At 39.8% G+C, this 27276-nt stretch overlaps 1 protein-coding gene across 2 annotated transcripts in view; it reads left to right on the top strand.

Annotated features, from left to right (window-relative positions):
- Positions 1–27276, top strand: part of UVRAG (UV radiation resistance associated) — a 109972-nt gene that overhangs the window by 49690 nt on the left and 33006 nt on the right. The window contains exons 7-14 of one of the 2 annotated variants that reach the window (XM_058419428.1): positions 1196–1301; positions 3197–3323; positions 4236–4320; positions 4796–4883; positions 5448–5508; positions 6091–6132; positions 7524–7689; positions 26942–27020. In XM_058419428.1, coding sequence (XP_058275411.1) covers positions 1196–1301; positions 3197–3323; positions 4236–4320; positions 4796–4883; positions 5448–5508; positions 6091–6132; positions 7524–7689; positions 26942–27020 — 754 coding nt within the window. The remainder of the gene's footprint in view (positions 1–1195; positions 1302–3196; positions 3324–4235; positions 4321–4795; positions 4884–5447; positions 5509–6090; positions 6133–7523; positions 7690–26941; positions 27021–27276) is intronic. The other variant, XM_040056230.2, reaches the window with a different exon arrangement.

Here is a 27276-nt window from a genome sequence, read left to right on the forward strand (position 1 = left end):
TTTTAGAGGGGCTTCAAATTTCCCATGCTTACAAATGTGTTTGGTTAAGGGTCTTAATTCTGCCCAGCTCACTGGTGCATTCATGGTTCAAAGGGATTGGCTGGGGTCCCCTGCTTGAGTGTGAATCCAACCTATAACATACTTTTACTTCAATTCTCTAACAAACCAGGCTGGCTGAGTTGGTCTCTGATAGGCCAAATTATCTGTGCAGCTTACAGACCAGCTGTGGCTGTCACAGTAAAAGTCGGAAATCACAAGACCTTGTTTATTAATATTACTAGCGCGGTTTGTTTCCATGTACAACTACTCTCTTTTTCTAATAAATACAATAATTTCTACTCTGTATTAATTTTAAGAAAGATGTTAATGTCTCTGTTAGGCCTGATTTTGCTATCTTTTTTCCTCTTCCTGATAATTTTCCAATAAATATGGCAAATAATTGGTTTTCTCTCTTCACGCTGGAGCCACGGCTAACAATCAGTGATGCATCACAATCTTTTGAAATTTTCAAATGTGATTCAATTAAGAAACCTGTGGTTTTGCTACAGAAGGGCCCATAGCATAATAGGAGATACTGAAGAATGTTTCATGTTCCTGGCTGGGTAGCTGTGTGTTAGCTAAAGGATGCTTTCATTTTTTCTAAAGCTGGCCCATGGTAACAATGCTTGTGTGCATCTGTCTTCATGTTAATGGTGGTTTAACTTAAATGAGGTACTCGTAATTACCTGCTCTCTCACCTGCAGCCTGGTCAGCATCTGTTGAATTGAAAAATTGAAGAGCAGATTTTATCCTTGATTGAATTTAAAGACTTGGTGGTTTTCTTCATAAACTATGCAAGTTATTACAGAATGGTTTGCTGTTGTAGGACCTTAAAGCTCATCCAGTTCCAGCCCCCTACCATGGGCAGGGGCACCTTGCACGAGGCCAGGTTGCTCCAATCCCTATCTAACCGGGCCTTGAACCCTTCCAAGGATGAGGCAGCCACAGCTTCTCTGGGCAACCTGTGCTAGGGCCTCACCATTTTCACAGACAAGAATTTCTGCCCAATATCCCAGCCAACCCTGCCTTCCTTGTGCTTCCTCATTTGATATTTTCGAATGGAAGCTGATAGTCTGAGTTTTCTTTCCTGCTGCTGGTTTTGAGGTGTTTGCACATGTGAGGAACATTTATCACAGTTGTAACTTTCTCCTTGCAGGCTCCACAGAGCTCAGTGTGCAATTAAACAGACTCAGGTAACTGTTCAGAAAATAGGAAGGGAGATTGAAGAAAAGCTGAGATGTACATCTACAAGGAATGAACTGGTATGTCTGATCTATTAAAACCTTATTTTATGGGCTTGATGAAGCATCTGACTGGTATCTTGACTGTAAGCTTGTTTTTTTTTTTCCTTAACACTTGAATCTGAAATCTTTATTTACACCTGTAATTTTAAATAGGAACTCATCTGAGAGCTGTGTAATACCATCAGTTTGAGTTGTGTGAGTTACTTAGATGGATTGATAAATTGGTTATCCTATTTTTACCTTTATTTTGTACAATCATGCTATTAAAGCATAAACATTGCACAGTGCACAAAAGAGGTCTTTCAGGAAAAATAAACTTCTAATGATTTATATGAAACTTGACAGGAACCTGTGGTGGATTTAGAGTGAGGTGAGCCTACTGACTGTATCTCCTTGCACCCTGACTCCCTTTGGATGAGCAGAATTCATGCAAATGCTGTCACTCAAGTAACATATTCATTTTAAACAGAAATTGTACTGGATCTTACAATGGCTTTTGACAGTGTTTTGCCTGCTCTCCTCCCCTCCCCAGAGAAGTCTGTTAGCATTAGTTTCTGCTTTCTGCCCAGGAAAGCTGATCTTGGTTCAAAGATGAGTTGAACTAAGGAGTGGTTTGTGGTGACTTCATTATGTTGGTACTTACTGGTATGTGGTGCCTTGTAAAGGGCACATTTGCAGCATGAAGTTAATTTATTGCTGTAAAGCAGACTCTGAGTTGAGAGTACTCAGCTAAATTCCAAAAGTGTCAAACTGGTTCAAGGATTTGACGAAAGAGGGAAAATGGGAGCTTGTTTACCTGCTGTAATCACAGGGGTTATATTGTAGATGAAGAGGTGAAGATGTCACCTTCCATAAGGGGCAATATAAAATCTCTTGTGAGTCATTCCAACCCAGAACTTTTTTGCCTTTTTTTGATATCTTGACTGTTTAACCGTAACCTTTTCAGTTGTGGATATGCTCATCCCTCCTTGCAAAGGCTTTTAATTTTTAAATATCTGAGAGCAAAACTATGTCATACAATCCTAGTATGTTTTTGGTAGGAAAGGACCTTAAGGCTCATCAAGTTCCAACCCCCTGCCATAGGCAGGCATGCCTTCCATTAGACTAGGCTGCTCCAAGCACTGTTCAGCCTGGCCTTGAACACTTCCAGGCATGGGGCAGCCACAGTCTCTGTGGGTAACCTGTGCCAGGGCCTCCTGACCCCCACAGCCAAGAATTTTCTTTCCAGTATCCCATCTAATCCTGCTCTATGGCAGTGGGAAGCCGTTTCCCCTTGTCCTGTCATTTCAGACCCTTGTCCAAACTCCCTCTTTGGCTCTAAGATCTCCCTGGAGCCTCTTCTTTTCTCCAGGCTGAACACTCTCTCAGCTTTTTCTTTGTATCCTCTTATTCTCATTGTCCTGAAGCAGGGAATTGAATTTAATAGTGCATCTTGAACATCTCCAGCCTTTTTCCAGCTCCTGCCTCCACTTTGTATAGACTTCTTATTGCTCACCTTCCCTCTTGCTGGTGAGCCCTTTGCCAGGGAATGAATGCTTATCCTGCTGCTATTGCTGTGCTCTCAGTTTTTATGTCCTGGTGGGGCAGGTTTGGTCTGGGCTCAAGAGAGGAGATGCATCCTGCAGGAGGAGCAAGCACTGTGGCATACAGCTGTATTGCTACCCTTCCAAAGCAGCAAAATGATGTCAGTTTTTGGGAATCTGTTTCCTGTGGTAATCTATGAACTCAGTTCTTAGGCAGGCACTAGTCTTGTCCTGTTTTTTCCTTTCCTCCTATCACCTTTTCATGAAACTGCTTCTGTGCAGAAAAACGGGTGGGGTTTTTTTGGTTTGGTTTGTTTTGTTTTGGTGTTTTTGTTTGTTTGTTTTTTGTTGTTTGTTTTTGGTTTTTTTAAGCTGTATTTCTTCCCATAGAAAAAGGAGATTGAATGTTTACAGTTGAAGATCCTGGTGCTACGTAATGAACTGGAGCGACAGAAGAAGGCCCTTGGTCAAGAAGTAGCCTTGTTGCATAAGCGAAAGAGTACTTTGCTTGACAGAGGTAAGTGTAGGAACCTTAGCATAGTTTATGACCAGAATGAAAGTGCTGGTTTCTTTTCTGTTTTCATTGTCTGGCTGTAATGTGCTTTTTCTTTATCTGAAATTTGCAGCCAGGTGTAATTTCTTCACTCTCTATGTTATACTGAGTTTTAGACAGCAGTTTCTGGTATCTTGTCTCTAAATAATTTCTTACTATGGCACCTCTCCAAAGCAAACTTAAATCTGCGTTTAATTGACATTTAATGAGAGCATCAGAAGAACTGCAGTATAGTACAGTAAACATTGCCATGATAAAGGGGCTTCATAATGTCATGCGGCAAGTTGCTGTACCTGTGATTGGATTCAGTTTTAAGTATTAGAAGACAAAAATCCTTCTTAATCCTTTTGATATGTAAGTGATGGATTAAATGCTTAGTCATCTTGGTATCATCTTTACTGGGCACTTTTCCTATAGTGAAATGCTATATCACTGCCACTTTGGAGCTCACCAAGACCAAACTATACACAAGTTCGTTCTTGTTGCAGAATGTTTTGTTTTCAATATTTAGCTTAGTCTAAAGTAATTAGTCACTACTAAAAAGGATGGTTTTTACCATGTACTTTATTCTGGCTATGCAAGTATTGAGGCTCCATAACTGGATTACTGTACTGCGTGGTTGTGAGAGGAATAGGTATTAAAGGAGGATGAAATCTGATGGGTTGTATTTGGCTGGTGAATGGTGTGTAGTGCCTGGAGACAGGGGTTCCTCCTGTGCTGACATTCTCTAGTTTGGGAGCATAATATGGAGAATGGGAGGGTAAGAGTAAGTGGAGGATTATTGGCAACATTTTGTCAGTATCTACTTTTAAAACTTTGGATAACTAAGAATATACTTTGTACTATTTTTTTTTCCTGATTCTTCATGTTGCTTAGAAAATGCATTTGGAACTGAATACCAGAAACTTGAAGAGCATAATGAATCTCTGTATGAATTAAGAAAGGAATGCACTGCTAAGAGGTAAAAGGACCTGTGTTTATTCTGTAACTGGAAAGAAAAGATAAGCTTGAGAGCAGGCCATTGAAAATGGGACTTCTGGTACCAAATTCTTCCTCATGTTGCTCTAAAACTTCTGTTAAGACATCCCTGCTACAATTTGTAGATATCTAAAGTGATAATTACCAGTGGCAAGTCTAGAAGAGAAGAGAACAGATGGTTGGTTGCATGTGTAGACTCTGATAGGACTTCTAGGTGTGTTTTAGTGTAACACAGCTTTGTAATACTTGATTCTTGCAGTCAAAATATGTCTATAATGTATGGTATGCCTGAAAACAAAAATTAGCTTTGTATGCTATATTTTTGGGGGGTGGATTTACCTAACTTTTTGGAGGATAGGAGGTGATAATTGGAAAGCTGCAGAAGGGATATGACAGCTCAATACCTTTATTTAGAGCTTTTGAAGAAAGTAATGGTTTTGGAATCTCTTTCCCCAAAGAGAACAGTTTTTGAAGACAAATGCCCAGCAGACTATTCGATGCAAGCAGTTGTTGTCGGAGCTATCCTACATCTACCCTATTGATTTGGTATGTTTTCAACATCCTGACAATCTGCTTGATGTGAAATGGACTTCCTATTTATTACACTGCAAACAAATATTACGTTTTATTTGTGACAGAATCTGCTCTTTGCTCATTCTGTTTATTTCAGCTTTTTCTTACATTTGGTTTTTAGATTACAAACTTTACCAGGAGGGAACTTATGCCAGCACCTTTTACACAGTGTCCTCTATGAAAATAGAATAGCTATAATTTAATGGCTCTTTTCCATTTTGTGTGCAGTTACATAAAGTAACCCTGACGGTGGGCTAGCTGAGTGCACAGAAACATAAGTTAAACTGTTGAGCTTCAAAATCTTTTATGTGATGAATTAATATAAAGCCCTTCACTCTTGAAAAAGCTGCATTTATTTTCTGAACTATGTGAGATGTGGATTAAAATACTCTGTCACTCATTTTAAGTATAGTTGAATATTTAGGTTTATTTTTATTGTATTCTTTGTTAGCTTTGTTGTCATGTTTTATGCAGGTTTTGGTGTTCTGGATGTTATTGTTCCATGCTCACTTTCCACTCTTGATTTTAAATTTACAGAATAACCAAAAGGATTACTTTGTTTGTGGAGTCAAGCTTCCTAATTCTGAAGACTTTCAAGGTAGCTGCCTATTCCTAAAGTAGTTGTTACAGTTAACACTGCTTCTAAACTTTGTAAAATTAAGAAAAATAGTAGCAACAGCTTGGGGTCCAAATTTTTGACCAGAAAGATTTAGACCAGAAGATTGCAAATTGCAAATTATTTCTTGGTACTTTCTAGCTAAAGCAAAGGAGGTTTCTTTTGACTCTTAGTAAAGCCCCTCTGTGTTCTAAGACTGGAACAGGTTACCTAGAGAGGCAGCGAAGTCTCCATCCCTGGGAATGCTCAGAACCCAGCTGGACACAGTCCTGGGGACAGCCTTCTCTGAGCTGGGGATGGAGGACTGTGCCATTCCCAGAGGTGCCTTCCAAACTCAGTGATTCTGGAAAATATTTGTGTCTGACCTAAAATTCCATTGGGAGTACTTTTAGTCCATAAATCTTGGTGGGGCAACAGGCATAAATCCCCATTTGGTTTGCTGTATTTGCCAGTGAACTTGCCAAATAAACACCTTGCAAAAAAAGGACTTTGAACCTCTCTGACAGTATGGAGTTCTTTACAAGTGACCTTCTACTTTAACTGTCAACCCTCATCCTATTGCAGAAGCAAATATATCATATGCCTGCCTGTATAACAGTTGTACAGGTAACTGCATGCATTCATCTACAAATGTTTGACGTGAACTGGAAATTCATTAAAATACCCTTGAAGATTTCTTACTCCCAGTACTTGTTCACTCTAGTTTCTTGAGCAAAAACCTCCATCAATTGTCTAACTCTTTTAAGCCACCTCATAGTAATTAACTTGTACTAATAATATGTATATTGGATGCTAGAATATTGGAGGAATAATCTTTAAAACAAATTAATTTGTCAGTAGGACAAAAATCAGTCTGTTGCTTTGTTTCCCTGATTGCACTAAATGTGGTAATGAACTCAGTTTGCTAACTCTTGAGGAATCAGTGGTGTGCCATCTTCTGGCCCATTTTTAGTTTCCTGGTATTAATTCACTGCAAAAGAATTACTAATACTTTATCTAAGTTTCTAGAAGTATTGTATTGTGAGGAAGAAGTACTAAGCATTCAATTTTGTGAAATAGGCAGTTAAATTTCAAACCCTGCTGTCTGGTCTGGATATTATCTCAAACTCAGTAGATCCTATCTCTTAAAAAATTAGGCATCTGAAGGATCAAAAAAAAAATCCTTAAAAAGACAGCTTTGCTGCAAATGAACCTTCTTAACAAAATCCTTTTTGACAGGGGTGTAACTTAAATACATATATTATGAGCTCTGATAGAGCTCAGTATGGTTGTTGAATATCATTATAAGCTTTCTTGAAGGTCCTCTATTTAGCTGGTTTCATGCATGCATCAGAAGGGATGACTGTTGTGCTGTCTGTATCCCTTAAAAAGAATTAAAAATAAAGAAAAGGGAAGGGAAAAGCCTTTATATGGCTAGAAGATGTAGTTTCAATTACAAGATCTATGTTTATTCCTGGCAGGTGAAGCTTTAAGGTTGAAATGTCAAATTGAAAATAATACTTTAAAACAATGCATTAATCTAAGTTTTTCTAGCTATTGGCAGAGAATGGAGTTCATAGCTTGGGGTCAGTGTCTCTCCAATTGATCTCACTCATGAATAAAGTTGAGGAGGAATGCAGCTTTCCCCTGATCCCTCTCACACGTATCAACTCCTTTTAGAGAAACACAGAAAGCTTAATACTTGAGTTTTGTCTTGGGAATTTAGTTTCATTTTCCCATCTCTTATTTACCCTCCCCCATCCTGGCAGTGTAGCTTTGAAAGTAAAATTTGCAGGAGAACAAATATCATCAGTTTTCTGTGCCTCATTACAAGAGGCAAACACAACACAGTGAAGTGCAAACACTTTTAAAGTGTGGAGCAGAATGACTCCAGGCTTCCTTCTGTCCTTGAGTTCTGACTTCTGAGAGCTACATTAATTGTTGTTCTCTGAGCAATAAAGATGAATACTAAGGTTCAATGGATACAATTAATAGTGGAATCTTTTTGTCATTGACAGCAAAAGATGATGGAAGCATCGCTGTTGCCCTGGGCTATACTGCTCACCTAGTTTCCATGATATCCTTCTTCTTACAAGTGCCACTCAGGTATCCGATAATTCACAAGGGCTCCCGGTCTACAATCAAAGATAATATAAATGACAAGCTGACGGAGAAAGAGCGAGAGTGAGTATATTGTAAATACACTGATCTACTTTCTTCAAAACAACAAATCAAAACCAAAAAACCCTATCTTAAACAGTTTTGGGTAGTCTGAGGTGATAATGGAATTTGAAGTTACTTGTTACTGCTTTCGTTCAGTTCAGTTCAGTTTCTCTTGTTGGAATTTTGGGACACAATAGAGTAACTCAGCTTTGTTATTCTGGGTCTATTGGCACATATATGGCTTTGATTTGGCATCCAGTAATGCTAGAAAAACTTAAATAGCATTTCTTAGTGTTTCATGAGTTTTGGTTTCTATTTAGAAAACTTGCCTTTTATGTTTTGCTATCTGCAGTTTATTCCCATAGCCAGTAGCAAGTGTAGTTTTACTGGGGAGCTGCTGACAGTGCCAGAATAGTGGTTGATAAATGGGAGAAAACAAACAGCTTTCTTTTAACGCTGAGTTTTCTAATCAATTGAAAAAGCATGGTAACCTGCCACTTACTATAAATCAACTGAATATTCAATGTAGAGCTTTTAATTTCTTCTGTAATCATTGTCTTTGAACTTGTAGCTACACTCTTATTGTTTTCCTTCTAGGAAACCATCTTGCTGTCTTTAAATTCACTCTCTGAATGTCTTCTCCTGTGTTTTGGAACTTTGCTTATTTTCCCACTGTTTTTGCACCTGTGTGCTCTAACATGGAATTAGTGGCAATTACTGGTTAAGGTTCCCTTTGTAGCCTGAAGCCACTGAGCTGCCAGGAATGCAGCACTGACCAGTGGTGGGAGGCCAACTGCTCTGTTCAGATTCTGGGCATTGCTAAATTTTGCCCAGAGAGTTTATGGACTACCCATCCCTAGAAGTGTTCAAGGCCAGGTTGAATGGGGCTTGCATCAGCCTGGTCTAGCTGAAGGTGTCCCCACCCTGGCAAGGGGTTGAAATGAGATGAGCTTGAAGTCCCTTACAACTCAGGGATTCTGCAACATTCTGTGTGTGTATGGATGGCTGCAGTCAGGCTTGCAGCATCAATAAATTCATTTTTCCACAAATGTTTGAAAAAGGAGCAAAGGATATGACGGTGGGGAGGAATGAACTTGTGGAAAGTAGCTGACTCGATTGACAGGAAGCTGTGAAAAGCCAAATTCTTCTCTTTGGAAATATGCAAAGTATTCCAACATTTTAACACTAATTCCTCATAACCCAAATAAAGATGGAAAGGTTTTATTGTGCCTAGTTGACAGGATTGGGGTGCTGGAAAGTGTGTGATTTCTCTTTGAAGGTTCATGACTTTTGGCAGGACAAGCAAGGTAATTTGCCTTAGGATTTAAACTTGCTGAGGTCTTCCTGTTTTGACACCATAAAACACAAATATATAATTATGTCTTGCAAAGTAATTTTGATACCATTTTAATAACTTGTCTGAACACGGTTCCTGGGTATCTTAATAGAACATTGGCTTGTTTTGCTTCAGTGTAGTTCTTGAAGCAGATGATCATACTCTTTCCTCTACATCACTTTGAGAAGGGTTGCAAACTAGAACATTTTTATCTTGAAAACAAATTTCTGAGTAGTAGAACTCCCTGTGTATGGGCGTGTAAAGACTAATTCAGTTTCCTGTTCTCTCGTACAGATTGGAAGGTTTAATCCTTCATGCTACAGCCTTCCAAACTCTTGTTTTATACTTGATTTCACAACAGATTTGTGAAAAGGACAGAGTTTAACTAAGTAAATTAATCCCTGTTGGGCTATTTAACTGTGTTGTGCAAATTTTTTTTCAGAATTAGCTCCTGCTGGATATCTTATCTTCCCAGCTATTGGAGAAACAGTCCTACCAATTCCTAGATCTTAAGTCAAATGTCTAAAATTGCAGTTTTCTTTCTAAACTAATAGGTCACGTTTCTCCCTTGTGTTGAGAACAGCAGTTAACATGCATTATTAAATTTTTTCATTTCAGTTACCTGTCTTCAGCAGCTTTTCAAACTCCAACATAAATCGTTGAGTAATTGCAGTGATGTAATCCCTATATTTGATCTTTACTATAACACATAGCATCCTCATTATTGACTGGCTTCTACCTACATGCCTGGCTTTAGGGTTTTTTTTTTTATTGCAGGGTGTTGGAGGTTAGGATTTTTCCTTTTTTTTTTTTCCTCAGGAAATGTTTCTCCCATTTGTTGTCTAAGAGATGGGAATAACAGATACTTAAGATAGACAAAAGATGTGACCGTAACTGCACTAGAGGGAAAAGTGCTTAACAGCAAAGAGAAGGCTGTGGTTATGTTTCTGGGTTTTGTTTATTGTTGCTGCCATTGTTATTGTTTGTCTTATTATACATATATACACACTAGTAAAGCCCTTTATTCCTTTTCCCATATCTTTTCCTGAAAGCCCCATAACTTCTAAGTTACAGTAATCTGGAGGGAAGGGGTTCATGTTTTCAGGCACTTGTCCTGTAAACCAAGACACAGGCTTTCTCTGAGATCGTTATTAGGAGTTTCTAGAAATTGTTCATTGGGGGAAATAGCTGAGGTTTTTGCTCAAGAGCAAATTCATAAGTACAGGTGTTTTTTCTTAAAGTTATACTGTATAAAGGTGTTACTATACTTTCAAGTTTCTTTAACAACTTTTCTAAGCCATTCTTTCGAGCAGGTTAAATATTTTGAGAGCTTTCAGAATGTAAGTAACATCTGGGAAATGCTTCAGATTGGTTTACTGGCATGGTCCAGGTCACTTCTATGACGACCTTGAGAATTTACAATTTTTTCTGCTACAATAACTTTTACATTATGACTATGAAGTAGGAGGCTGTGGTGAGAATTTAGCACTTGCCTGGCCACAGTACTGAACGTGGAATGTAGTATAGAGTGACTGCAGTAGCATACAGTATATGGTATATGGTCAGCCTTGTAATTGTAGGGATATTATTGTTTGTAATCTGCTCAATAACTGTTCCTCTTTTGTGTTCCAAAACCTAATTTTGGTACTGCCAAAATCCTCTGAGTTTTCTCCTATGATGACTACTTTTATGACTTTTTGAATTACCATGCTAAGGCAAGAATCCAATTTTTACAAAATTTCTCATTAACTCACTTCTTCAGTCGTCCCTTTCAGCATCCCCACAGTGCATGCAATATGTAGGAAGAAAGAATTCTCAGAAGTTCTGGAGTCTGAAAGATTTCAAAGTAATGAGCGTACTTTGAGTCAGTTTGCAGAGGACTCTGTGTTTGGCAGGAGTGTTGACCTGCTGGAGGGGGCAGGAAAACTCTGCAGAAGGATGTGGGCAGGCTGCATTGATGCAGCAAGGCCAGTTGTATGAGGTTCAGCAAGGCCAAAGGGTTGTATCCTACCCTTGGGTCACCACAACCCCATGGAATGCTGCAGGCTTGGGGAAAAGTGACTGAAAGCTGGGAACAGCCCTGGGGGAGCGGATTGACAGTGGCTGAACATGATCCCAGGTGTGCCCAGATGATCAAGAGGCCAATGGCACCTGGCCTGTAATGGTGTGGCATCAGGCCCAGGGCAGTGACTGTCCCTCTGTGCTGGGGACTGGTGAGGCACCTCCGGTCCTGGGCCTCACTCAGCAAGACAGACATTGAGGAGCTGGAGCGTCAGAAGGTGACGGAGTTGGGAAAGGGTCTGGCAGACCAGGAGAGACTACAGCAGTTGGTGCAGCCCAGGCTGGAGAAGAGGAGGCTCAGGGGGGACCTTTTCACTTTCCCCAGGAGGGTGGAGCCAGCTGGGGGGTTTCTGTTCCCAGGTAACAAGTGACAGGATGAGAGGAAGCAGTCTCAAATTGTGCCAGGGAAGTTTTAGGTTGGATATTAGCAAACATTTCTTCCCTGAAAATGTCCAGCCCTGGTCCAGTGGTAGAGTCAACATCCTTGGAGGGATTTAAAAGCCATGTGGATGTGTCACTTGAAACATGGGTTAGTGGTGGCCTTGGCAGTGCTGGGTGAATGGTTGGGTTTGGGATGTTCTTAAAAGATCTAAGAACCTTAATGATTCTGTATTTCTATGAATATGTAACTGAAACTCCTGGGTGTCCGAGCTCAGACTTTTGGACCCTTTTGAGTTTCGTCGGGATTCAGCCCTGATGGTGACTTGTTAGAGGCACCCTCAATCCAGTTGTCCGAAAAGGAATTTTAATAATATGGAAACAACAAACAATAAGGCATCCACTGTGTGTGAACTGGACCAAGGCAGTAACAAGGGGCAAAAGGCGGGGTCAGGGTCTGACAGAAATATTTATACACCCTGGTGTAGGTGAGGAGTTAAGGTGGGATCTGAGGGAAGGGTCCAATAGGGGAGAACGAGTAAGAAGATTAAAATTCCCGCACCAAAAATTAACCTATGATAATACAAAGAACGAGGAACCTTCTAGTAATGATTTGCATGCTTGAACTGAGGGAACATGTGAGTAAGCTTCTTGCTTATTGCATTTTGAATGGGGTTTCCCAAAGCATTTTTCCAGGTTTTCTTCTTCCCCGGGGAAACCACCTCTACATGTAACTCCCAAATCAAAGCTACATAGACAGCAACATGTTCTTCTCTCCAGTGATGGACAAGCTTGCTTACAGAATAAATTACCTAAATTCTTTGGCAGTGTTCTGGTGGAGCTGAAACCGAACACTTCATCACAACATCAACAACAGAGTGAGAATGCTGAGATGAAACTATTTCTGATATGTTCTGATACTGTCTCTCTCAAGCCCTGTATTTAATGCTTCTGTTATTCTGCTCCCAGATTTTTAATAAAGAATGACTGCCAGTTTAGGGCAAAATAAGGATTATTTTGGCTGGAGTGAGACAGACATTGTGACATTCCCTGTGCTGGTGTTGCTGCTCATGTCATAGTATTTTTGAGTATAAAGAGCTTGGAAATACATATATTCCTCTGAGAAGAAAAATAGGGTTTTTAAAAGTTTAATCACCTTTCTGGTATGCTTTGTATGTCCAGACAAGTGAAGTGCACATTCAGACAAATTATTTATCTTGAGTTTTTGCACTATCGCTCCTACTATGTCTCTTAAAGATTTTCAGGAACTCTTACTTCCCTGCTAGGTAACTTGGATCTGGAAACCATTTCAAGAAACAGTTTTACTAACATGATTTGTCTGTAATAATCATGCAGAGAAATCAAATAGTACACACAATCCTATGGATGCTACACCTTCTTCCCACCAAAACATGTTAAGGGAGGATTTGTCAGAGCAGTAGTAAGAAAGTGACCACCTCAGTGTCGTACTTCAGGCTGGGGAAAAAATGAAGGGGTGGAAAATGGCATCAATGCCTAAAAAGGTTTTATATTTAAAAGGTAGCAAGAACATTGTCATTTGCAAGCATAGCTGCTGGAACACTTAAGACATTGCAGAATTGTTGGTATTCACTATTATAAAGGCCAAAAGTATATAAAAATTTTAAAGATAGACAAACAGGACACAGACAGTAATGGGAGAAACCTGATCTAGTCTGCTCCATTTTTATGCAGGAATATTTGGCATTAGTTTATCTAACAGTAAAGAACTGTAAAGGTATCCTTGGCATTTTGTAATTTATAGAAAGACTATTTTTTTTTCTTTCACTCTGCCTGACAAACATAGACAGCAAAGGCCAAAGGATTCAGACAGCTACCATGTAAGTCTTGGGCATGTACATTGAGGTATCTGACATCTTTGCAGTTCTTTTATGACTGATGTACTTCAGGAACCAAAAGCTGTATGAAATGGTGTAAGGGGGAGGGAAATTAAGGATGCTGCCATGGGTTACTTGTCCTGTCTAAATACCTTTTGTTGTCATTAAAATAGGAAACATCTGTCTATTGTAATACTGGGTCCTCATAGAAAACAGAATCGAAATACAGCTAAGTAATAATACAGCTAAAAGGGATAGTTTTGTTCCTGAAGTAATTTCCTGGAAACCATTTCTCAGATGTGGAATTACACCTCAAATTTGTCTTTTTCTGCAGCTCAGCTTGGTCATTATTGAGAACCTCAAGCATGCCAGAAGATTGCAGTGATTAGTCAATTTTTGTCTTGATGTTTGATTTGTCTAGATGCTGATACTTTAAAAGCCAGTTTAATTTCATTGCTGTAGCCCTTGTGGGAGGGGCAAATGTATAACTTAAAAAAAAACAAGTCACCCTCCACCTGGCTGGTGCAGACTTGTTGCAACTGAAGAGTGTATCAAGCATGAACCACGGGTGCCCTTCTTGGGTCTTCAGAGTGGTTCTGTATTCCTTAAGGATGCAAATCATTGGGTAAGGCTATCTTAATACAACTAAAGTTGATGTACAAGGTCTGCAGCACCTTTGCGTGTGGGGAATGTTGATGGATCTTCACGGTTTGTTGACTGAATCTTGAACTCAAACCCCAGCAGACTGGATTACTCCAGTTTGGGGTGGTTTTCATTAGTGTAGGGAAGCAAATTTCAGAGAAGTGAAGAAGATTAAGTAAATCAGGTAGAACGTATTTTGAATCTGCACATAAGCAATTATTTTGATACATTGGTGTTGTATTTTAGACCTACTCATTTGCATTGCTCAGGAAAACTGGAATGTTGTGTGTGGTTCACACAGTGTTAAATCATGAAAAGTGAGTTACTGACAGTAGAAGTTCTGATGTAAAAAATTTCTTTTCAGGCCTCTGAGTAAAAGAAACATACGGGATTCCTTGCCAATTCTGCTCCAAAAATGCTTCCAAATTATCTTTCTCGATGTATTATCTTTCATTTCTTTTAAGTGTGGCAAGCTGGATTTCCAAATAAGTGGAGATAAGTGTTGCTGAACTGGCCTATGGATAATTTTGGAGCATTTGTGATCCACTTGTTGAATGAGCATAATCTGCAAATGTTCCTCCTTATTGTGGCCTTACTCCAGTTTGAAAGAATAGGAAAATCAGAATTTCAGCTGCAGTAGACTTAGTACAACACCACTAAAGTTGTTATTGCTCTGTGCTTGATAACAGATAAGTCACTTGCAAACAAAGCAGTCTGAAATATCAGAACACATGAAGAACATGAAGGATAACTTTTCACTGACGTTAAGGTTTTCCAAAACAATTGAAAAGTCTTTAATCATATTTGGTACTTCAGCTGAGGTAATGAAATGGCGGCTTTGGGAAGAAATCTTGGCAAACTTAGATGGAGGAAGATGATTGCTCGAGAAATAAAAGAAAAGTTGATTCTTTGGGGTAGGTTGAGTGTATGTTAAGGTTTCAGCTGTATTGCGCAAAGAATGCTTTTTGCCATGAACTTATCTTGAACTGTATTTTTACAGTCTACAATTCTTGAGGCTATTTAGCTGCAGTCATGGCTTATTTGATTCCTGATTAGCAAAACAATGCTTTTGCCTTCATTGAGTCAGCAGACATTGCTGTATATAGATAAAGAAATAGATCAGGTGTTGTTTAATAAATTTAGAAACTTATAACACTATTTCTGGGAACTAGTTGTTTTTACATGCTCCTGGCCAGTCTGAGAAAGCAGATTTTGTTTACTGCAGTAGATGAGACCACAGACCCCAGACATTTGAGACTCGCTGAGAAATGTTTCTGTGAAGACATACTAGTCTTAATTTACTTCCATTGTGTTGGGGGTTGGGTTTTCTTTCCTTTTCTTTCCTTTTCCTTTCATTTTTACTGGTGAATCTTTTTCCGTTGAGTTGCTAAGATGCACAGATGGCTGGGTGCTTGCAAGGTGGAGGGGGCCAGGCCTCAGAGAAGGAGGGTGTCTGGTGGCACTCCTCTGTTTTTTGGGAGTTTCTCTCAGAAAGACAGAGATACGATGAGAAGAGAGGTAGGTAAAGGATGGGATCTGAGGCAGTTGGGCATTCTCACTCACTCTCGGCTTTTGGAGGAGGACGGTCGAGCTGCTACTTGTGGAAAGAAGTTTTTCTACCACTGGTATAACCCAGCCGGGATCTGACTTAATTCTGCTGCTAGGCCCCGCACCCCCTGCCCTGCTGGGACGTCCTGTAGTCCCAGCTATCGCTGCAGAGTTTCTGATACATCTCCACCACTCTAGGGTTTCTGCTCATCCCTGCTGTTCCAGCCTGCTGCTTCCAAAAGTCCTATCAGGGCAGCAGGATCAACAGCTCAAGGGGTTTGTGGAGCGATGCCTCTCTTCCATCCCTCCCTGTCTCAGACAAAGCCGCCATTGCCACGTGCTCCCCAAGCCCATGCCAAAGCGCCCCTGGCAGCCGTGGGGAGATCATCTCACCTGCCCTGCCTGCCGGGAGCCTGCCAGCAGTCCCTGTGCCAGCTGTGACCGCAGCTAACACCAAAGGGGAAAGTGCCTGTGGCCGGGAAGGCTCTCATTAGGTTCCTGGTTCTGTTTGTTACCAGTGCTGTAGTTATAGTTATTTGTTTGCCTCGTTATACATACTAGCAAAAAACTGTTACTTCTCATATCTTCTTTGCTTGAGAACCCCTTCAATTCAAAATTATAATAATTCAGAGAGAGGGGGGTTTACATTCTCCATTCCAAGCAAAGCTTCTGCCCCCCCTAGCAGACACCCACCTTTCAAACCAAGACACATTGGAACACTATACTCCTGCTGAGATTTTTTTTTTCCAAAATATTGCTTCATTTTTTTAAATAAGCAGGGGCTTGACCTGTATAAAGTGTCTTCTAGTTAAAAAATGATCCGTCAGTGGCAGAGAGATTTAAAGTTCTGATAATGAGGTTGTCTACTCTGTCCTTACAGATGGTCAATGTGTTGTCACATCCATCATGACTTGTATGGGGCAAGCCTTGAATCCAAGCTGAAATATGTCAAGGAAATGCCCAATTTACAAAAAACTATCAGTGTTACTGGCTCCATGGATTCTTTGCTATGATTTTGAGGTGTTTGAAATTATTTGCCGAAGCACTCGAATTATACCCTCTTGTACAAAGTGGTGACTGTTTTGTCAGGAACTGCCTGACTTCCATAGTCTGGATCTTTGCTTTTATTTTCTCTCTGCAGTCTGTACATACTGAAGTTTTTGTGCGTTCCCCAAGACCAAGGTCACAGCAGTTACACTTACCACAGAAAGATGCTTCTGCTTTTGATTATCATCATCTGAACTGTTCAGAAAAGCATTTTGAAAATATATTTCATAAAGTTAAACTAATGTTTTCTTTTTCCAGTAGACTAATTATTTATATATTGTATAAAGCTTGAATGGGGATAGGCTTTTTCCTCATGGCATTGTGTATTTTTGTCATCAAATTTGTTTTACAAGTGTAGCTTTTTCTGTTAATTAGGAACTCAAAACCATAGTAATCCAGTCTGAATTTGCTTGTGATTTGTAATTCATATTTATGTCTTATCTGTAGTTACAAGCAAAATGCATGCTTGTAGCCTTTTTTTCTGTCTTTTCATTTAATTTTGGGTCTTCTGCAGAATATCTATGCAGTCTCTGCTGTGAAGGTGACAGAGCTCTGGTGCAGCTTATCTGAGAAGTAAACAGGTTTTAAAGCTGTGCAGCTAAAGCTTCTTGCACCTTGATCTTCAGGTGGAGTGCTAAGATGATAGGAATGCTGGATATTTTTGTGCTTGTGGCTCTGAAGCAGCTTATTTGTCCTAGTATTTGATTTGAAGTGTCCTGGAAAATTGTGATTTCAAGTGAGCTGTCTGGACAGTGGTGGTCCTTCTCACTTAAAAGGCTTTCAGGGTTTAATTTCTTCTGGTTCAGAGAAGCCCCAGGACTTTTAAATAACACCAGCTTCTTCCTCTGGATACAACATTCCATTACAGTGAGCAAACAGGATATGGTTAGCTTGGACGGAAAACACTAGTTCTTTCCTCCCCTGCCTGTCCCGCTTGCAGACCCCAAAAGAGGGTGAGGTTGAAATTACTCAAACTTCGGTAAATATTTAAACCTTTTCTTGTACACACCTCATACTTCAGACATATCAAACAAGAACTTGTGACTTTTTCAGGCCATTATCTTATCTGGATTGTGCTATTTAGTCCTATCCTTGTATTGTGTCCTACCTAAAGCTTGAAACTCAGTTTTTCATAACTGACCCATTTTTGGTAGTGTGTGAGACACAGTTGTTCCTCCAGATCTGATAGATGACTGGTATGACATGAGTGACTTACGGTCACAGAAATTACATCAGTTCTTTATCTGTATGATAGTGAATAACTGGGTTTCAGCTGCATTCTGCCAAGTCTGCTCTGCAGCCACCTCTCTGCAGTCATTTTGCTTACTGCCCTTGAAAATGAGAAGTGAAAGAAAAAGCCAGGTTGAGTTTGTTCTCTGACAAGTTTGACACAGTTGGGCAGGAAGTATCAAAGATAATGTAAATAAGGTGATGTGAAAATGCGGTGGTGTCAGCCTCATTTAGTCTTTGGACTAAGATTCCAATCTGCAGTTAACTCCTGGGTAATGTCTTGATGTCCAAATGGACAGCAGTGATGATTGGTCTTCTTGTGATTTGGAATTGTGACCGGCACTGTTTAACTTTAAAGACAATGACATGGACAGTGAGATGGAGTTCGCCAATGACACCAGGTTGTGTGGTGCTAGCGGGAAGGGATGGCATGCGGAGGAACCTGGGCAGGCTGAAGGTGTGGGCCTGTGCCAGCCTCATGAAGTTCAACCAGGCCAAGTGCAAGGTGCTGCGCTAGGATCGTAGTAATCCCAAGCACAAGTTCAGGCCGGATAGAGAATTGATTGAGAGCAGCTCTGAGGAGGAGGAGAAGGACGGGAAGATGGCTGGATGAGAAGCTGGGCATACCCTGGCCATGTGCGCTGGCACCCAGAAGCCCCCGTATGCTGGGCTGATCCCACGGCATGGATAGCAGTGGAGGGGGGAATTCTGCTCCTCTTCCCTGCTCTGGTGAGACTCAACCTGCAGAGCTGCCTCCAGCTCTGGGGTCCAACATCAGAAGGATGTGGAGCTGCTGGAGTGAATCCAGAGGAGGCCACAGAGGTGCTACAAGGGCTGGAGTCCCTTTGCTCTGGAGGCAGCCTCAAGAACAGAAGGCTCCAAGGAGACCTGAGAGCTCTTTCCAGTGCATAAAGGGGCTCCAAGAGAGCTACAGAGGGATTTTGGGCAAGGGCATGGAGTCACAGGACAAGGAAGGATAGCTTCCCACTGTGAGATGGCAGGGTTAGTTGGAATATTGGGAAGAAATCCTTCCCTGTGAGGGTGGAAAGGCCTTGGCAGAGGTCACCCAGAGAAACAGTGGCTGCCCCATCCCTGGAAATATGCAGGGACAGGTGGGACAGGGTTTGGAGCAACCCGGTCAAGTGGGAGGTGTCCCTGCCCATAGTAGGAGGTTGGAATAAGATAGATTTTATGTCCCTTCCAACACAAACCATTTTGTGATAATTAAGTGTTCTTAAAGCATAAGTGTTCTAATGTAGCTTATAAAGATGCAATTACTGGTCCTTAAAGTTCTGAATCACTTGGAAAGTTAAGGCTATGTAACATGATTCCAAACTGTCGTGCTTTTGAAAGACAGTTGTCTGCCAAGGAAAGCTAAAGCCTCCCTTGGAATGGAGAGTATAAACACCCTTCCCTCCATATTATTATAGTTTTGCAATTAGGGGCTTTCAGGCAAAGATATGGGAATAGGAGTAACAGTTCTTTACTAGGAATATTTAAAAAAAGGAAAATACAAATGTAGTAGTAAAAAAAAAAAAAAAAACAAGCAAGGAAGCAAACAAAAATCCTGGAAAAACCCTGACAGAGTCAGGGATACAACCTGGCGCCCTGTTGGTCAGGGTGTTGGAAGCAGTCCAAATAAGTCCTCCCGGAGTAACAGATGTGGTTCTGTGGAGTAGAGATGGTCCTGTAGAAAATCCAGTGTTGATGAGATGGGTCCAGTCTTCCTCTGGGAATCCAGTGGAAAAACCGGATACCTTGTGTCCTTCAGTCCCAGTTCTTATCTAGCTAGGAACAGCTGGCTCCTCCCCCACTGTGTGGAGCATCTCACCATGGGATGATGGAATGTGTCATGCCATTGGTGGGCCCTAATGGCCCATTATCAGATGATGTCCCCTGGAGGATGGAGGGGTGGTGAAAGAGATAAGAAACACTGCCCCACCTGGTTTGAATGGCTGGGCCATTATCAGAAGGCATCCGGCCCCCTCCCCCATGGAGTAAGAAGGATAAAACATCTCCCAAAAATCAGCTTTCAGCAGATGAAACAGAATACACATTTTTAGGTTACATAATCCAATACACAAACTAGATTTGGAATTTTACTTAGATTTGCCAAAGGGGATATAATGTGATATTTAAGTTGTGCCACACTTCAGCCTGTGCAGGAGAGTTGGATGTGATGTGTAAAACCCATTATTTTACTGACTTCTTCCCTTAAGAGCTTTCTGAAATACATATTAAACTTTGAGACTTTAATATAATTTGGGATATGCCAGAAGTCTGAACAGAAGAGAGAATAAAAGATCTAAAACATATGGTGTATTACCAAAGTAGAAGCAGGTGAAAGTAGTTAAAAATGAAGCAATTTCATTAGCTTTAAAAATAGTTTGTGTTAAAGGCAGGTGGTTATAGACAATAAAAGTGGACCATCAGTATATTGGTACATATGTGATATTTCTGGATGCAGAGTTCATAAATCAGAAGACGCAACAGTAAATGTATTTGGACTTGAATTCATAAGAGATACTTGAGGTCTGAAATAAATGTGTGGAATAAGGGTTCTTTCAACTTTTCCTAACATTTACCATCTGCCTGGGCCAAGAATCCTGTAGTGATTTATTTGAGTGTTCATCAAGCACTAAAGTGCTAAAGATGAGCTAAAGATATGGAATTAAATGAGATCCTGATGGATGATGAGTACTTGCTGAGGGTCAGTTGGACAAAGCAGGACAGTGAAGTTTTTACTGGTTAGATTAAAATACTTAGCACAATTTATTTGAGTTGTAAGAATGGTCTAATGCTTAAAACACCACAAGTAGTCTAATCATAGTTTTAACTTTGAAACAGGCCTCTGGTTTTCCAGAATCAATATCTGTGGGCAACTTGAAAAAGATTTCTTTTTTTTGTAGTCAGTTTTCTGGGTTTTAAATACGTCAGTATTAGTGAGCAGTTTTGGAAGACACTATATTAGCAAATTATTGCCTGTGCTCTTACCAAAGACAGGGGTTTTAAAAATCAGTAAGAGATGGCGTCTTGGTTTTGAAAGACAATTGTCTGCTAAGGAAAGCTAAAGCCTCCCTTGGAATGGAGAATGTAAACCCCCTTCCCTCCAAATTATTATAATGTTGCAATTAGGGGCTCTCGGGCAAAGATATGGGAATAGGAGTAACAGTTCTTTACTAGGAATATTTAAAAAAAGGAAAATACAAATGTAGTAGTAAAAAAAAAAAAAAAAAATACAAGCAAGGAAGCAAACAAAAATCCTGGAAAAACCCTGACAGAGTCAGGGATATGACCTGGCACCCTATTGGTCAGGGTGTTGGAAGCAGTCCAAATAAGTCCTCCTGGAGTAACCGATGTGGTTCTGTGGAGTAGAGATGGTCCTGTAGAAAGTCCAGTGGTGATGAGATGGGTCCAGTCTTCCTCTGGGAATCCAGGGGAAAAAAACATGATACCTTGTGTCCTTCAGTCCCAGTTTTTGTCTAGCTGGGAACAGCTGGCTCCTCCCCCACTGTGTGGAGCATCTCACCATGGGATGATGGAATGTGTTGTGTCACTGGTGGGCCCTAATGGCCCATTATCAGAAGATGTCCCCCTGGAGGTTGGAGGGGTGGTGAAAGAGGTAAGAAACACTGCCCCACCTGGTTTTAATGGCTGGGCCATTACCAGAAGGCATCTGCCCCCCTCCCCCCTGGAAGGATCAGAGAAGGATAACAGATCTCCCAAAAAACAGCTTTCAACAGATGAAATAGAATACACATGTTTAGGTTACATAATCCACTACAGATGGGTTGCAACCCTTTCTTTTGTTAAGAAGTCAATAATGCTCCTTATAAGGAAAAAAAGCCACACCAGAATAGATTATAGATATGAACTGCTGGCATCACACCTCAAACTGGAAATATGAAAATGAAATCTGCCCTTGAAATTTCTTGGTTTTACTTTCAGCAGCACATGAGCACAGTCTTCTATGTTACATCTTGAATCATGGAAAAGACTTAAGTTAACAATGGAAGGTAACTTAAACAACCTTCCTACCCCTAGGAAGGATGAAGTTTATTTAGAGGAAAGTGTTACGATAGCTGAGTGTATAGGATGGTTTGAACTTGCCTTAGAGGTGATACATTAGGCTTCCTTGTGGCTTTGCCTTTATGATTAGAAGATTGTCTCCTTGTATCTGGATGATCAGCAACACGGAGCATTGGCTTTTGCTCTCATGGGGTGGGCTGCAGCGTCTTGTTTAGATTCCTGCAGGGACCCCATAGAATTACGGAGCTGACTTCCAGCAGAAATGCCTTCAAGCCCCTAGACAAGTACAACTGGTAAAAGTGTTCATCTGAAATCCTGTCTCCTGCTCCTGTACTGCCACCAGACCACAAATGTATTTGTATATATTCAGGAATCCTTCTTGAAATGAAAATTGGAATTTGCCTTGGTTTGACATGAGATTTCTGTTCAGCTGTTTGCGTCTGCATGAGTCAATTGGAGTGGAAATGCTGACAACCAGCCACTATTGGTTTTTCATATTAACTAGAAACATATATTGGGTTTATCTTTTTTAGTAGAAAGACTTTTGAACCAGAGTGGATGATTTACTACCCTGTCTAGTCTTTGTAACCTTTATGTGATTTACTGTAATGAGATTATACTTTGCTTTTAAGTTTCCTAGAGTTACGTGTGTTTCTTATGTCTACAGTGTTCTACCTGATTAAATACCATGTTAGAATAATGTCTAATTAGACTAAACAGAGAAACAGCTCCCTGAGAGTCATGTTGATGGTGTAGTTGGGTACCTTTAAGCTTGATACCTACCAAAATGATATTTTTCATGCAAATATTCAAACTAACTGTTTAACAGCTTAGCAGTTGTGAATTGTTGTGATGTCCTTGAACTCAAAACTTAATTCCATTGTTGATGGTAATGTGCTGGTTTTGTAGTTTCAGTGTGGATTACAGGTAGACTTTCAGTCCTGTTTTTTATTTAAAAGTCTGACTTGATGTTACTTTTCCCCATCAGGGTAACTTTGAACCCAGCATGTAACCTCTATCTCGCTTTTTCTTTTTTACAACTCTATTGAGCCTTGACCTGTTCACACTTGTTTCCTCACTTATTGTGTATCAGCAGATCCTCCATAGGTTTAAATGTTTGAATATTACGTGCTAGATACTTCTATCTTTTTTGACAGAAAAGCAAGTTTTAAGCTGAAGAGTTCTTTATCCAGTAACTGATATCTGCTTAGGAAGTGTGGCAGGAATTAATAAGGAATGGAGCGAAATAAAGCAGTGGATAATGACTTGCTGAAATTAAGATTGCAGGTAGAGAGGTGGGGTTTATTCTTGGAAACCCTCCATGCAGGAGAGGTGGGAGAGAGATCAAGTGGGTGAGGATGGGAGAGGTAAGGTTAGGGCAGATGAACTGTCATCTCTATTCTAAAGCTCTGCTAAAATGAAGTTTTTCAGAGATGATTAAATGTCTTTTACCTGCTTCTATTATTTTGGGTTTATTTTATTTAGATTTTTTTTTTTTTTTGTCATCTGTGAGAAATGACAATCAAAACCTCATCATGTGGGGCTGGGAATGCTTGGATCTTCAACATAATAGTGTTGGTTCACTAGGGGAGAAACCGTTCAGTCATTGTGGCATCACCATAGAAAAACACGAGTTTCATCCAAAGTGACATGCCATGGAAAGGGATATGAGCTGTGTGCCTAAAAATGTCCTGCATGTGTTTTGTGGTTCATTGTAGATATGCATTATGATGCAGCTGGGTAATACTGCTCATCTGAGTTGTGTCCCTACAAAACAGAACATGACTCAAAAAAAAAAAAAGGTAAAAACATAGGGTTTGTCACAGTCCTATAGGATTAAATAGGCAAAACAAGAGATTCCCAAAACAAATGCAAGCTTTTTAAGATCAAGAATCTTCTTGGTGTTATCTTAGCCCTTCAAAGCACATATTGACCATCTGGTTCAAATCAGTCTGGTGTGCAGTTTGGATCACTCTTACCCAGAATTCTCCACCTTCTGAATTCAGAGTGGGACTTGTTTAATTTCAGCGTCTTTGGCACAATTCTCATAGATCCTAAAGCCATCTTTACGCATGCCTGCTGGCTGATTATTTCCTTAATCACTCCTAGTTCTTGTGCTTTTCCCTGGTATAGGCTCTTACCACTGCTGATATGTTTTGAAAGCAGTGGAAACACCAGGAACAGAAGCAGCTCCAAATGGGGTAAACCTGTTACAAGTTACTAAACATGGTGGGTTTTTTCTTGCATCAGGTTAATGTTCTCTAAACTAGGATCTTCTTTACACGTCACTAGTAAAACTACTATTGCTGTATTGCCTGTCTCTTTATATACAGAAATAGATAATCTACTGTAAACTCAGGGTGTGTTAGTACTGTATTCTGAGAAGTCTACGTGATCTTGAAATGTCATATTCCGTAGCTGTATGTAAATGCCAGCATATTTTTACAAAGGCACATGTTGACTCTCACTGAGCAGAATCTGTTTTGTTCCTAACTCCTGACTGTTCACATGGCAGATGCATGGTTTCCTGAAGTGTCTAAGTACTACTCTGAGGAGGACCAGAGCTCAAATTCTGAGCTCTGTTCTGGACTGAGAACAGATTTCCAACACTTGATAACTTATCTCAGATAGTATTTTCTGTTGATGATAGAAAGGGTACCTGTAGCTTGTGGGTTTTGATTCTTTCCACTAAACATATCACACCTTCAGGTTTTTTTTAATCTCAAAGTATCTGTGTTCTGCTTTAAAGGAGCTTATAGTGATTTTTTCCCCAAATATATCAGCAAGAATGGAAAGAAGAAAGGTGCACTTTGGAGTAGAATAGGTAGGCGGATGCCATTTTGAATTTTATTATGCATTTTGTGATTATAAAAACACTAAAATAATGTTTTTCAAAAGTATTTAATGTAACTAAATCCTTACACAGCAGACTCAGCTTTTTGCAGCATGCCAAAGGGAGGGATTAAGCTTACAGTCAATGCTTTTCTGTGGAGCATACAAGATGGGAGGCAGCAGTTCAAGTTGGGTTCAATTATACTCACTGAAGCACTATATAAAATGTTTGGGCTCCTCTCCCTTGAGTTTATTGCTTGTGGCCAGGCTTTATGGGCAAGCAGGATAAAACACAAAGAGAAAGGCATAAAACTTGGTAATATTTTTCTCTTGAGTCATAAATGTGTATATGCAGAGACATCCATGGACAGTTTTCAAGACATTCATTGAAGTGATTATGTTGTGAAGGCTGACCTAAGGATGTATGTGGTTTTAAGCCTTTCAAGATCAATTAGTGGAAGTTAGAAGATAGAAATGTGAATATTGTCAAAGAAGCAGGATCAACCTGATAAGCAGAAAAACCTGATTTTCCCTTTTAAAATAATCTCTGTGTGGGAGATGTCATTGAGCACCATAAGCCAATTTACCCCCTTTCTGTACTGCATAGATCAAAGAGCTCTGTGTCTAATAATAGAATACATGGTTCCCATTACCAGTGACTTCATGAAATGCTGCCTTCTAGGGAAACATGGTTTGTGTTCCTAATGGTGCTTTTATTGTAAAAAAAAAAAAAAAGAGTTCGTTTTAGACTGTTAATTGTAAACTTACCCTTCAAGTCTAAATCTTGCTCTGTTTGGGTAGTGTAGTTGGAGATATTGAAATTAATTCCTCTTACTTTGTATTTTACACTTAGAATAATGTATTGTGGAATTTCTGTAGCATGTGTTCATTTGGAGAAGTATCATTTTCTTGCATGGGGAACTAGTTTGATTTATAGATCTATTAAGCAAGGTAAGCTAAATATATACTATTCACAGAGATTTTTATGCTCCTCAACTTAAAGAGACCTAGCAAGTGTGAAAGTAGCATAAAACCTGAAGCTGACATCTCAATATTTGATCTGCTGTGATCATGACCTGTTAACCTTTAGCTTTAATGACTCTATATAAATTACAAATGTACTCTACTGTAGGGCTGATGGATGATAAAATTCACTTTGCCTAATCACCTCTCCAGAATGTGTCTTGTTTGTAGTAGATATTGATCTCCTGTATTTGTTATCTTATATTTGAGAGAGACTTTGGTTTCTGCTGTAGTGTGGGGCTTATGTGGATAATTAATTCAGCATCTTGATTGGGAGCTGCAGGACATGGTTTGTGAAAAGGCAAAATCTTGATTCATGCTGTAGTTGCCATAAAAATAAATTTTAGTTTGTACTAAGATTGCTGAATTGACTGTGATGACCTCATAACCTCTGGCGCAGAGGAGTCAAAAGACAATCCTTAGAAGTACAATGTACAAAACAGCTGTTAAAGCTGTTTGAGAACTGCTTCACTTAAGCAGATATATTTTAAGTAGATAAATAAAATTATATTCTTTAATGCAGAAACTGTCAAAGTTTCAATATTTAAGGGACTAATGTTTTAGTTCTCTTGTCTCATGCAGCAGTGCCATGCTATGTTCTTATAATCTATTTGCTACATCTGGGTATTTAAAAGGGTGAGCAATATTTATTATGTTGAAAAAATTAAGTTCAGTAGTAAAATGCTTGCAAGGGTTATAGGGACCTATGATGCTGTGACTCAAGCCTTTGGTACATGTGTGAAGTTTGTTGAAAGGAATCACTTCTATTCTGAATGTTGTTCTGGTAAGTGAGCCTGGAGATTTCTTCTCTGTATAAAGGGCTTTGTGCTCTGTCAATCACGGGATAATGATCAGAAGGGAACACCTTTTTTAAAAGATTATTTCTGTTTGGAAATAGCTAACCAAGTGTAATTAGCTGAATGCAGAGGGATAACATGGGATCTGGAATTGTGCTGTGTGCTTCTGAAATTACACTTTGATTGGTGAGAAGGATGTTGCAGCTCTGAGAAAATCGTAAAGTGTCTTTTAAAAACCTGAAATACTTTAAAAAATTGAATTCCATAGTTGAGTTTTGACATCAGTTTTTAAATGCTAATTGACTGGAGTTGCAGCGGGTTCCTAAATACACCCTATGGAGGGGTTCCTGGGAGAAGTCAGCAAGAGAAGCTTTTTAAATCTCTACCTTCTCAGAAAAGGAATCTGGGGCTTTTTTAAGTTTACATAAGCATCTGAATAATTTCACCTTAAATACCTTCCACTCCCCCCCCCCCCTTTTTTTTTTTCCCATCAGATTTCCTTTATATGCAAAAGGAGGGGAGAAGCTTCAGTTTGAATATGGAGTTTATCTTCTCAACAAAAATATAGCACAGGTTGGTACACTTGAGATTTATTATTATTGTTATTACTACTACTATTACTACTACTATTACTATTAATATCTATTCTCTGCTTGGTGTCAATATGTTGTGAGCATGCATGTGCTGTCTTGTGATGCTACTCTGTGGTGAAAACCTGTCAACTAAGAAAAATGTCCTTGAAAACATAATTTTCACGTACCTTACAGCTTGTACTTGAGATTTTCTTCTGTGGTACTTAGAGGACTTGCCAGGTAATAATGAATCTTCT

Source organism: Hirundo rustica, chromosome 2, assembly GCF_015227805.2.
Source record: "Hirundo rustica isolate bHirRus1 chromosome 2, bHirRus1.pri.v3, whole genome shotgun sequence".
NCBI lineage: Eukaryota > Metazoa > Chordata > Aves > Passeriformes > Hirundinidae > Hirundo > Hirundo rustica.